We start from the raw sequence: 13,172 nt of genomic DNA on the forward strand, positions 1-13,172 counted from the left end.
CTGACCTGGCAGGGGGGTTACAGGTGGGGGACGGCACTGACGTTTCGGTTTAGATATGCAATTAGCATGTTGCTGCTCAATATCTGTCAGTGAACGCTGAAGTTTTTCACATGTTCTCTGGGCATTTATTGCAGCTGTTTTTTGCTTTTTACATTCACGGGTTAGTTCTGCAATCTTTTCATCAGCGTCTTTTAACTTGTCATCCAAAGATTTCAACCTGTATTCCCAGTATTGCTTATTAACAAATAAACATTCCTTGACTGAATCGTGTTTAAGGCCGAAGCCTAAAGCTGTTTTACACTCAGCAGGAGTCCATAACTTATCTACAGAGAAACCCTTGGATGAAAAGTACTGACGTCTCTTTTGTTCATTAATGTGGTTCTTTACTACGTCATTAATTAACTTTTCAAACTCTAAATCAGTCCACTCAGGCATTTCAGTCCCTCCCTTAACTAAGGTGCTGGATTTATAGTTAGGAGGCTTCCAGAAGTCTTTACCAATATCCTGGGCAATTTTACTTTTACTAAACATGGTGAGGAAGCAGAAAAAACAAACAAAACAAAACAAAACAAAACTTTCCCTACTGACTGGGTTTGCAGCAAAACAAAGGCACCACAGCAGTAACCAAGATTTCACTCTTTTTAAGGAAGGTGATAGTTACAAGCACCAGTAACCAACCGAATTCTTAAACAGCTGTAAAACAGATTACACTAACAGTAACCAACAGAAGTGGATGGATTACACCGACAGTAACCAACAGCAAATATACAGATTACTACAAAAGTAACCAACGAATTCTTAAACAGCTGTAAAGCAGATTACACTAACAGTAACCAACAGCAAACACAGATTACTTTCAGATGCAATAACAATCAAACTTCCTTTCTTTCAGAGAAAATATCTGTTACAATCAGTAATAATGCATTACAATTTTCTCTTTTGCAAAGAGGATAACCTTTACTGACTCCGTTTTATCTTATTCAGCCAAAATTTCTCTTAGGTTCGAAATGGCGTTTACTCACCGAGTTTTCAGTTTGCCATCCGGGTCACGGCACCAACTGTTAGAAATTCAGCAACATTCAGGAGCCAGGAGACCGCCAGTCTTCAGGAGTAGAGTCGTTTATTAACACATACAGATAGATGTATGGGCACAGCTTGGAAGACCGGCAAAAAATCTAACTAGACATAGTTTTGGGGAGCCTTTTCTACATTCGAAGTGAGGGGAGGAATTAGGGAGAGGAGGAGGAGGTTAAGGGGGATGGAAATGACAATGAAGCGGGAGACTACAAAGGTGAACAAAGGTTGGGCTAGTGTAATAAAAGGGTGTTGGTTTTATAGTGGGTAATAACAATGGAGGGGGTCAGGATACAGAATAACAAAAGATGTGAGGAGACACGATTAGGTGTGTAGGAGACAGGGAGTGGGTAGGTGTGTAGGAGACAGGGAGTGGGGTGATACAGGATGGGGGATCAAACAGGGGGGCTCACTCAATATACAAAATGTAAGAAAAGAGGGGGATAATTTCTCTTAGCATGGAAGACTAATATGAAAGTGTTGGAATCTCTAAATTGGAATTGTAGAGAGACATATTATGCCATCAAGGCGACATTTTTTCCCCCAGGAGGTCTATAATTATTTCAGCAAGACGACACCAGGCCTCATTCTGTACACGTTACAACAGTGTGGCTTCATAGACACAGAGTATGTGTGCTTGACCAGCTTGCCTGCAGTCTCATATATTGTAAATATATGGTGCATCATAAAGATAAGAATCAGACAGATAAAAAGCATTTAACTGCTAGTTGAGTTGAGTTTATACTTTGGAAAAGTATCATTAATTTTACTCAGTTATTAGTACTGGTACAGTGATTCAGTATTCTAAAGGTGGTACCAAACACAAGAGCCAATTTTCACTAAATTAATTGAGAATTAACCTGCTATCACCAAGGACACATTTATTACAGATGATTTTTATAGTAAATCTTTTCGTTGGCATATACTGAACGTTTATTTACATAAATATTCTTTTTTTATTATTTGACTTACACATAAATTGAGACCAACTATTTGAAACACATCTTTATGCGACATTGCCAGTCATCAACTTTGGAAAACAATTATCAAAATCATCCCAGAAGTTTCAAAATAGATTAAACATGTGTATTGTTTTACTGATCTTGCATCATATAAAAGAGTATTGTAAAACATGGATACTTAAACGGTACAATTTCAAAATAAGCACTTTATAATATGGATAGACAAGTGGTGAACCAAACAAAAATGTTACTTGACAAGCCACTTCAAAGGAACTTAATTACAAACACATAGCTGCTCAGAACAGTTATCATGTATCAGCTATAAAAGAAATTTGATAATTCTGATTCTGATATGTAAACTTGAGGTTAGTGAAGGAACATTTGGTAACTAACATAGTTATAAGCCAAAAATAGTGGCATCTTGAATGATGTGGACAGGTGTTCTGTGGAAATAGTTATATATTTGCAATGGAACCCACAGGAAAAGTTTCCCACCTCCTTTCTTACTCAAAGTACTCGAAATTTTAAATGCTCAAGAGTGCTCTAACATTCCACTAGAAGAGATTCTATCATTTCAAGGACTAATGAAGCTATGTTATAAGTAACAAAAATTCCTCACTCCATATTTACTCCTTTTTGTTAATGGATTGGGTCTTCATATTTATTCCATCCTCTAAATGTCAACATCAAGAGTAAAAATACAAAAATGCAAAAATGTTGACACCTGACCATGAGCTTGGTGGACATTCTGTACCAAATTATGAGCAAAAACAGTTGTTAGCAATGAGTCTCGCTGAAACACATAAACTTAATAATTACGAGGGGTAACCACATACATTGTGTTCACTGTTTGTTATTTATAAAATCCAGCCCTTCACTTATTTATTACCCTAGGAAGTTAACTGGTTTCTTACAGAAACCTCAGAACATGCTTCCTCTGTTGAATACCTTTAACTTGGTTAAGAAGAAAAAGTACACAAAAATTAGACACAGAAGCAGATTTTTTATGATGTACAGTACTGGGGTCACATAACCAAAGATGCTTATTAGGCAGATTCGTATGATCAGAAATGGTAGATCCTGTGTTAGCACTCCCAGCAAAGCCAGGATCGGACTGTTGGGAGCTACCACCACACGTAGAATAGAGAAAAAGGTCATGATGTAGATGGGAAAGACCCAATTTGAGAAGTAGACCGCTGCAAATCCGGTCACCCTAACCATTTCCACCACGTCCAGCCAGAACATAAAAGTGTCCAAGAAAACTTCATGCCGAGGGTCTTGGACCCACAGAAAGTAAAGTGGACCTGAGTGAGAGTGGGAGGAGTATAAATAGGCCATACTGGTGGAATGTGAGACACCATCCATTTTGTCAAAGCGTCCTGATGGTGTTCCAGCCTCTGATCTTAGCACTGAGCTGTTGGCATCTCCATTAGCATTCAGCTGTGTAGAAACAGAGAAAACCTGCTCCAAGTACGTCAGCACAGGACCAGTATTATTGAAGTCTGAGTCCAAACCATTGGCTTGCCATGAAAGAAAAAAAAATATATACAGGGTAAGTGAAAATTATGGTGGAAAACATACAAAACATACTTCATATTTGTAAGATGATTTACAGGACAGTCTCAGCCTGTTCGCCATCATGTTCAACACACAAAAAACAGCGAGCAACAGCACCAAGCCCGGACACACATTTCGCGGGGAATAGATCTATATACAGTGCCATCAGAAAGTATTCACACCCCTTCACTTTTTTCACATTTTGTTACATTACAGACATATTTGAAAACCGATTTGAGTATAGTTTTCTTTTAAAAAATCTACATGAAATAGCCCATAACGACAAAGTGAAAACATGTTTTCAGTCATTTTTGTAAACTTATTAAAAATGTAAACATTTAAACATAATAGGTACATAAGTATTCACACCCATGGCTTAATATTTTGTTGAAGCACCTTAGGAAGCAATCACAGCCTCAAGTCTTCTTGGGTATGTCTGTTCAAGCTTGGCACACCTGTTTTTGGGCATTTTCTCCCATTCTTCTCTGCAGATCCTCTCAAGCTCAGTCAGGTTGGATGGGCAGCGTCTGTAGACAGCCATTTTTAGGTCTTTCCAGAGATGTTCAATTGGATTCAAGTCCGAGCTCTGGCTGGGCCACTCAAGGACATTCACAGACTGCTCCTGAAGCCACTCCTTTGTTATCTTGGCTGTGTGCTTTGGGTCATTGTCGTGTTGGAAGATGAATCGTCGCCCTAGTCTGAGTTCCAGAGCACTCTGGAGCAGGTTTTCTTGAAGAATCTCTCTATATTCGGCCCAGTTCCTGCCGCAGAAAAACATCCCCACAGCATGATGCTGCCACCACCATGCTTGACAGTAGGGATGGTGTTAGCCAGACGATGAGCAGTGCCTGTTTTTCTCCAGACATGATGCTTGTAGTTCAGGCCAAAAAGTTCTATTTTGATTCCTCTGGTCTGAGAATCCTTAAGGTGCTTTTTGGCCAACTCCAAGCGGGCTGCCATGTAAAGGCCTGATTGGTGGAGTGTGTTAGCAATGGTTGACCTACTGGATGGTTGTCCTATCTCCACAAGGGAACACTGGAGCTCTGCCTTAGTGACCATTGGGTTCTTGGTCACCTCTCTGACCAAGGCCCTTCTTCCCCGATTACTCAGTTTGGTCAGGTGGCCAGATCTAGGGTGGGTTCTGGTGGTTCCAAACTTCTTCCATTTCCAAATAATGGAGACCACAGTGCTTTTCGGGACCTTCAATGCTGCCGAAATTTTTTTGTATCCTTCCCCAGATTTGTGCCTTGACACAATCACGGTTTTCACAATCACAATTTCTTTGACTTCATTGCTTGGTTTCTGCTCTGATATGCACTGTCAACTGTGACACCTTTTATAGACAAGTGTGTGCCATTCCAAATTATGTTTAATTGACTGAATTTACCACAGGTGGTCTCCAATCCAAAATTGTAGAAGCATCTCAAGGATGATCAGTGTAAACTGGATGCACATGAGCTCAATTTTGAGCGTCATAGCAAAGGGTGCTATTATGACCTATTATGTTTAAATGTTCACATTTTTTAAAGATTTACAAAAATGTCTGAAAACATGTTTTCACTTTGTCATTATGGGCTATTTCGTGTAGATTTTTTAAGAGAACTATACTCAAATCGGATTTCGAATATGTCTGTAACGTAACAATGTGGAAAAAGTGAAGGGGTGTGAATACTTTCTGATGGCACTGTATATTAAACAAAACTAATTCATTCGATTTCATTTCAAAATCACTAATTTAAGCATTGCTAGATCAGTTTTGTTGTAGACCCTTGTAGAATAAAAGTAATAATATTATAATTTTATCATGTTGAGTCTGATCTGACTTGCCGAACAATTCCAACAAATAGTACTATACAGACAAAATAATGTAAACACAACTTTTAAATAATGACATATACTTTTTATACCCTACCCAGCATTTAATAGGTGTATAAATAAATTTTTACACGAATTAAGGAAGAAAACAGAAATGTAATAATAATAATAATAAATAATACTTAAACTGAATGTCTATAACCTAAGTTTTACAATTATGCCTCACATTTATTTATGCATTTGCTTCTTTTTTTTCTTACCTAAGTTTAATTTATTCTCTATTTCAGGGTATCTCAACAACTAGGAAAACTGCCCTCTAGTGGTTTCTCGACCTACACTTTAGAGACTGCAATATTTACAGTGAATTAAGAAAGTATCCCTTTGCACACATAATTCTGTGGATTTAATTTTGAAGGGATATAACTTTCATCAATTAATATACACTTTCATTCACCTGTAATAAAGTGAAAATGCTGTTAGAGTTTATTTTTCAACCATCCATTAAAAAAATTAAAACTGAGTGCTTTGGTGCTCTAACACACTAGCACATTAATAAGAAGTGTTTAAATCTCAGTGGACCAGCAGACACAAATGGCTGTGTCTGAGGGAAGGGAAGTTATATGGGGTTTCTCCTTGCTGTCACTGTGATCTCCAGGTCTAGTTTGGGTAGTGACACGTGGTGGATGTCACATAGAGCACAGTGTCTCTCCATACATGATACGACTCTGTGTGGGGAACCTACCACTGGCAGGTGATAAGAAGTGGCCAGCAACTGCATGTGTCTGGGCATGTTAATGTTCTCCTTGACAAGAACAGGGGTCAGGCAAGCAGCAGTGTATCTACAATAAACAAACTGGAAATGACTAGGTAGGGTGAAAAAGAGGAAAAAACACACATAAAAGATTAACAAAAGTTATGGAACATTGTATTTAATATTTTGCATAAGTCTCTTTGGCCACAGTAACAGCTGCAAGACTTCTAGGATACCTATCTGGCAACATAAGAAAAAAGACTCCACGTCTGAGAGCAGCCCCATTGAATTATACTACCACCATGTTTTATGTAGCCATGGTATCAGCCAGATGATGTGGAGTGCTTGTTTTACTTCAGACTAAGTGCTTATTGTTCTGCCCAAAGAAGTACATTTTTAGTCTACGTTTTTCTCGTTGCCTTTAAATGCTGGACTCTAGTAAGGGTAAAGGTTGTGCCAAGCTTTTTTTTCATAAAAAAATTATTGAGGTTACTGGTAACCATCAAAACCTTAGATATTGTATTATATCCTTGCAGATATTTACAGACAGTTCCTTGGCCTTCAAAGTTTGGTTTTTGTCCTGGCAATGCAGTATAAATTGTGTGCCCTTATAGACCCAGTTGTGTGCCTTTCCAAATTGTGTCCAATCATTTGAACTTGCAGCAGGTAGACTCCAATTAAGTTTCAGACTAGGGATATTAATGATTAATCAATAACTGATGAAGAAGCTGATTCATTGTTTGGTAAATGATTTGCTTACAAAGGCCATTCATACAAATTCCAACAGCTGAAAGTTAATTTAAATTACAAGCAAAGCTACAGATGTCAGGCACACGAGAGTTTAGACTGCTGATTTGTTGTTCGTTTAACAAAAACCCAATTTCCAGCAAAGTTTGGACACCATTCTGAAAATGCAATAAAAACTCAAATCTGTAATTTGTTAATTCACTTGAACCTTAATTTAACAGACAAAATGATATTTTTAGTGTTTTCAAAAGCAAACTTAATTCTATTTGTTAAATATCAGAATCAGGCTTTATTGGCCAAGTATGCCCACACATACAAGGAATTTGACTTTGGTTACCCAAAAAAAAACAAAAAAAACACAAAAAAACCACTATAATCACACACAACTCAATCTTTCCCTCGGACACATTTCATATTCATACCTGTAAACATTAGCATGTGCAATTCACATTATGGGTTATAAAGTGCTGTTATTCGTATGTGCTCATTAGCTTTTGGGAGGGGTTTAACTTCCTCAGTTGGTGCAGGAAGTACATCCTCTTCTGAACCCTCTTGATGATGGAGCTGATGTTGCTGTCCCACTTCAGGTCCTTAAGGAGCATCTTACCCAGGAACTTGTAGGACTCCACAGCCATTACAGTTCTTTCGAGGATGGTGAGTGCTGGCAGGTTAGGGGGGCTCCTCCTGAAGTCCACTGTTATCACCACTGTTTTAGCTGTGTTCAGCGCCAGGTTGTTCTGGCTGCTCCAAAGGACAACCTGATCAACCACTTTTCTCTAAGCAGACTCATCACTGTCATTGATGAGACCAATGACTGCAGTGTCATCTGCAAACTTTAGGCTTTTAAAAGAGGGGTCAGTGGAGGAGGTACAGTTATTCAAGTACAGTGAGAAGAGCACTGGGGAGAGTACACAACCCTGTGAAGCACCTGTACTGATGGTTCAGGTCCCTAAAGCGAACTTTCCCAGTTATCCACTGGCATCCAGGTGGGGGCTGGCATGCTGAGTTTGGTCAGTTTGCAGTCAGTTGGTCAGTTTGCAGTTAGTTGTGCTGGGATGATTGTGTTAAAGGCTGAGCTGAAGTTAAAGAACAGAATTTTTTCTGCATGGTCGAGATGTTGTAGGATGAAGTGTAGACTGCAGCCAAATATACTGTAAATAAATATGCCTGTCATATACTCAAAAAAGCTGGGACAAAAAGCAAGTTTACCATTGGGTCAAATCATTTTTTGTTTGGATTTGACTCCCTGAATCCTTTCATGATACTATAAACTGTAGACACTGACAATTTTTTCAAAAAGTTTGGCACAACTTGGCTTTGCTTGCAGAGACTTGGTCTGTGGTAAATGATCCCTCAGGACACTCAGTATTGATGACTTTCACCTGTTACCAGGAAACCTGCTAATTGTGGAACATTACTCAAGTGTTAATTGTATAACCTTAGTCTAAGCTATTTAACAAATTGTAGTTTTTATTGCATTTTTGGAAAGTGTCCCAACTTTTCTAAAAATGGGGTTTGTATTCTTACTGAAGTTATAGCCAAAGCAAAATATTTGTAATTTTTAAGATCAGTAGAATGCAATAATAATAAAAATATTAATTAATTTATTTCAAATCAATAACTGATCAGCTCTTTATTACCTTGACCTGTCAGTCGATATGGACGAATTCTCTCTACAATGTCCACACAGATGAGAGCTAGCAGCACAAGTGAGACAGGAAGCTCACTGAATGTGTCAGAGTGAATTCCTGAGATTACCTGAACCTGAAAAAGCATAAAGACAAAGTGAGACCTCTTTTCAGTAAGTGTTTCTAAATTAATGCTTATTACAGTAGGTGCTAATTTGAATCTGTTGTACTTCAAAAATAAATAACATTTCTACTCAGTGATATAAATGGATCAGTGTCCTGCTGCATAACCCAACTATGCCCCAGCTTTAGTCAATGGCCAAATGTCCTTATGAGTCTTATGATCCTCTTTTATTGTCTTTATAAATGTACTGAAATCAACCTTGAGTAACCAAGAGGTAACTACTTTTTCACAATGGTTACCTGCATATGTTAGATACATTTGTCTTCTTTTGTTCAATCATCCGAATTTATTCGGTTTGACTAATATGCAGAGGCAATAACAGAGGCAATCAGGTATGACTTTTTAACAACACTTTTATGTTATGTTGGAGGATATAAGGAAGTCGAAAAGTTTTGCTAGTTATTCACATACTCATAAGCTCAAACAGTCTTAATAAAAACATGTGTTGGTTGTAATACAAAACCACTGGCTTTCAATAGCTAACACACAAGTTACTGATTAATCTATCCTTTGTATTTTAGGTGCCACATAAAGTCCAGAGACTGTCTGTTTCATTTAAAGAGCACATCTAAAGAAGAAATCTTTAATAGGTAAAGTTACTGTAAACCCAAATAAATGAGCCCAGCTTAAATCATGGCTGGATTACTGACCGGGCCAGTGGGGCCAGCGCCCAGGGGCCCTTGAGGTCAGGGGGCCCCGGGGGGGCCCTGGCCCAAAACATTTTGCGATGCCTATCAACATTTATGATACAATATATTTTTATTTCCGAGGGCCCTCCATTTTAAGGATCCTCTGACTATTAGGGACTTTGACCCCAGGGCCTCTTGGGGGCCCTAGCCATGCTTTTGGGGGCCCTAGCCATGCTTTTGGGCCCCTTATGAAAATGGATGAGGCGTTGTGGCACTGCTCTGACTTCGACTTCTGGCTATTAGGGGTCCTAGGAAAGAGGGGGGCATATTTTTAGAGGGCCCTGGTTATGAGAGCCCATACCAGGGGGCCCTAGAGAAGAGCAGGGCATACCATTAGAGGGCCCTTGACTTCCATAGAAGTCGTTTACCATGGCTCCTTGACTTTCTAGGGACCTACAAATTGCCAGGCAAGCTACCATATTTCATAACAGACGTTTTGTTGCAAATATGCGATTCAGGCCCTTACTTAATGTTTCTGAATTTGTATTGTTTCAAAATTATGTTCAATTTCTCTTAAGCGCAGAGACACAAATTACACAATTACACAAATTGCCCAGGGGCCCAGACTATCCTTAATCCGTCCTTGGCTTAAATATAAGGTATATAAATGTTTAGGTCTAAAGTCAGAAGTTTGTAAAACTAGCACGTTCAGTTTAGCGGTCGGTAGGCGCCTCACAGAAACACAAGGTGCAATCCAGAAATACACCCTGGATAGATGTCTTAAGTAGTGAGTAACACAAACTCACCACTTCACTCAGTTATTTACACCTAAGGATAATTATGTTTAGTCAATCCACCTTTTTATTTGAAAGAACTGATGGAGCGGTGAACCTAGAGGTATCTCACATGCTCTGTGAAGGTTTGTTTTTTCAAATAAAGAATTGCTCTAGTATTTGCTTTAATAAATTACAAATTTGTACATTATTATTTATTTAGTCCAATATTTATTACACAAAAAGATATTTAAAGGGTGCATTTTGCAGTTTAAATGAAAACCAGGGAAAGTCAAGTATTCATTTATAAACTTCAGTGGCTGCAGATATTGCTTTAAAAATAGGGCTTTATATATTTAACATTTGTAAGTATACTCGATAAGTCACTGAGGTTTACTGATGCTTTAATTATTTCATATTAAAAAAAATTACACATCCTTCATCCTTTTACACATCCTTTAACCAGGCAAATTGCAAGACTAATAAGTAAAGTATAAAAGGAGGTGGCATTTATCTAATAGCATTGTCTTTTCATGTCATTGCATATTTGTCAGAAACAACTTGCGCTTAACACAATACATTTTATAAAATATAATTTAATTTATTTAGAGGACAAACTTATCCCCATCCATATTCATTTATTATCTGTTTTACCACCGCTTTATCCTGGTCAGGGTCATGGTGGGTCTGATTTATTGGGTGAAAGGTAGGAAACACCCTGAACAGGTCCCCAGTCCATCACAGGGCAGAACCACGAACACACATTCACACACCTATGGCAATTTTAGTAACTCCAATTGGCCTGACTTTGGAGTTGTGGAGGGAAACCAAAACACCCTGAGGAAATACAGACAAACACAGGGAGAACATGCAAACTGCACAAAGAAAGAACCCACTGCATAACCGTGCTGCCCCAAACAATCATTACTTTTGTAAATATTTTACAGTGGCTCAACAACAACAACTCAGCTGGGAAATTTTAAAAACTCCAAGAATAAAATCAACAGATGTTTCTATCTAAAGCTAATGTTAGTGTGTAATTGCCTAATTAAGGTGGTAATTGCTTTTTTCACACAATATTTCTATTTAGGTTATGCAGATCTTTGGTTCTTAAAAAATAAAACAATAATTTAAAAGTGTGTTTTACTAATTTGTGTGTGGTATTGTTTTTTGCTTACTAAACTAAAACAATTTGGTGTGGCAAATATGCAATAACAGACTATCACAGGCTGTCATAATTTTTTTCAGTCATTTAAAAACGTTGATCAGCCAGCAGTTTCATTAATTACCTGATCAAGCTATTACCTTTGAGCTGGCAAGTAGTATGGCAAAACATGGTAAAGTACAAAGAATCACGTAAGCCAGGGGCACAGGTCTCCTGTGGTAACATAAAATGTAATGCTGATTAATTTTTGGTACAAAAAAAACTTTTTATATGCATTTAAAGATGCTGGCATTCAATATAATAATAAGTAAGCCTTAATTTGAAAGCAATACTGAAATAAGATTTCGAATGTGCCTGTCACAAGTACACTCATGCACAGAAACACCCTAAACAGGGCACCAGTCCGTCGCAGGGCAGACACACAAACACATTCACACATCTGAGGCCAATTTAAATATGTCCAATTTACCTGACTGCATGTCTTTGTTCTGTGCAAAAAAAAAGGGGACCCATGCAGACACGGAGAGAACATGCAAACTCCACACAGAAAGGACCCAGACTGCTCCACCTGAGAATCAAATCCAGGACCTTCTTGCTGTGAGGAGACAGTTCTACCCTGTCAAATCTGTCAAATTAGTTTGGAGGAACTGATCTGCAGAGCCCTGACCTCTTTTGAGATTAATAGAAATGTCATCTTCTTGTCAAACATAAGTGCCTGACCTCGAAAAATAATCTATGGGCACAAAATACCATAGGCACACTCCTTGAAAATCTTCCCAAAGGAGTGTAGGATATTACAGCTGCAAAAGAGCACATTATCAGTAACAATACATATGGCTTTGATATGGGGCTTCCGTATAGGTGTCCACATACTTTTGCCCATGGTTAATGTTAGAATTGTATTGTTACAAAACATGGCATGAACCAGGACAATGTCAACATGTACAAAAGTAATGCACACTTACCATTTAGTAATGTCTTTGAAAACTCCTCTGGACTTCAGGATTAAAAACTTCAGTGGCACCCAAATCAACAAAGATACAGAAGTCACATACGCTATAGATGATGCCACCACTAACCAGTAGGCTGTGGTGTCATTGAATTTCACAGTCCTCATAAGAGATGCAAAACGCTCCAGAACCACAAACACTGGCACACACAGGCATGTGAACTCAAGCACCTCATACAGTAGAAGCTTAACTGTTTTCCCAGAGGGCATTCTGGCTCTGTCTGGGTAAAAATGACTTACAAGTGAAGTATTAGTGAGAGTCCAGTGTCTGGTGCATTCAGTGCCATCACCTACTTACGACTGGCTGACTGCCGTTTTGGACTTTGGACTACTGCTTACACTGCACTTCCAGTTCTCTTCAACTTCATTGCCATAATGATCAACAAGTCACGCTTCTTTTATAAAGATCACAACCAGTCCCCTTTATTGGCCAAACTAAAACATATTTACTAAGAGCAGCTCAAAACTTCATGATTTTATACCTATAACCTTCATGAGGTCACTACCTAAAACTTTACTTTGCCAAAAAGAAGCCTTATGTTAGCAATGTTCTAAAGCGGCTTCAAGGACCATCCCACAGTAAAAAGGTGTTGTGGTCAGACAAAATCAGCATTCCAGATCTTTTTTTGGGAGAAATGAATGCCGTGTGCTTTGGACCAAAGACAAAAAGGACCATCCAGACTGTTATCAGTGATAAGTCTTAAAGCCAGAGTATGCAAGTGGCAAAAGCTTTACCATTCCAACTTTCTTTGGAATGTGCTGCAGGTCTGGAATGCAGAAATGCACATTGTTTAAACCAATGTGACTAATAACAAGCTATTGACTTATGCAATTGTTAGATACAGTTGAGGCCAAATGTTTAGACACCTAGGCAAAAG

The 13,172-nt window shown here is 38.4% G+C and overlaps 1 protein-coding gene across 1 annotated transcript; it reads right to left on the bottom strand.

Annotated features, from left to right (window-relative positions):
- Positions 1 to 2,957: 2,957 nt before the first annotated feature.
- Positions 2,958 to 12,504, bottom strand: tmem236 (transmembrane protein 236). The gene is made up of 4 exons (XM_062993078.1): positions 12,251 to 12,504; positions 11,426 to 11,498; positions 8,547 to 8,670; positions 2,958 to 3,556 (listed from the first exon to the last, which is right to left on the bottom strand). Exons 1-4 carry the CDS (start codon positions 12,502 to 12,504, stop codon positions 2,958 to 2,960), a joined length of 1,050 nt encoding a protein of 349 aa, XP_062849148.1.
- Between the last annotated feature and the right edge of the window lie 668 nt (positions 12,505 to 13,172).

This window comes from Trichomycterus rosablanca, chromosome 4 (assembly GCF_030014385.1).
Source record: "Trichomycterus rosablanca isolate fTriRos1 chromosome 4, fTriRos1.hap1, whole genome shotgun sequence".
In the NCBI taxonomy this organism is placed as follows: Eukaryota; Metazoa; Chordata; class Actinopteri; order Siluriformes; family Trichomycteridae; genus Trichomycterus; species Trichomycterus rosablanca.

Bases quoted from the DNA above. Each gene is read 5' to 3' on its own strand.
- tmem236 (XM_062993078.1), bottom strand. From the start codon at position 12,504: ATGCCCTCTGGGAAAACAGTTAAGCTTCTACTGTATGAGGTGCTTGAG. The intron at 8,671-11,425 runs GTAATAGCTTGA...ATGCTTTTTCAG, and splicing joins TACTACTTGCCAGCTCAAAG to GTTCAGGTAATCTCAGGAAT. The intron at 3,557-8,546 runs GTAATAAAGAGC...TTTCATGGCAAG, and splicing joins ATATCGACTGACAGGTCAAG to CCAATGGTTTGGACTCAGAC.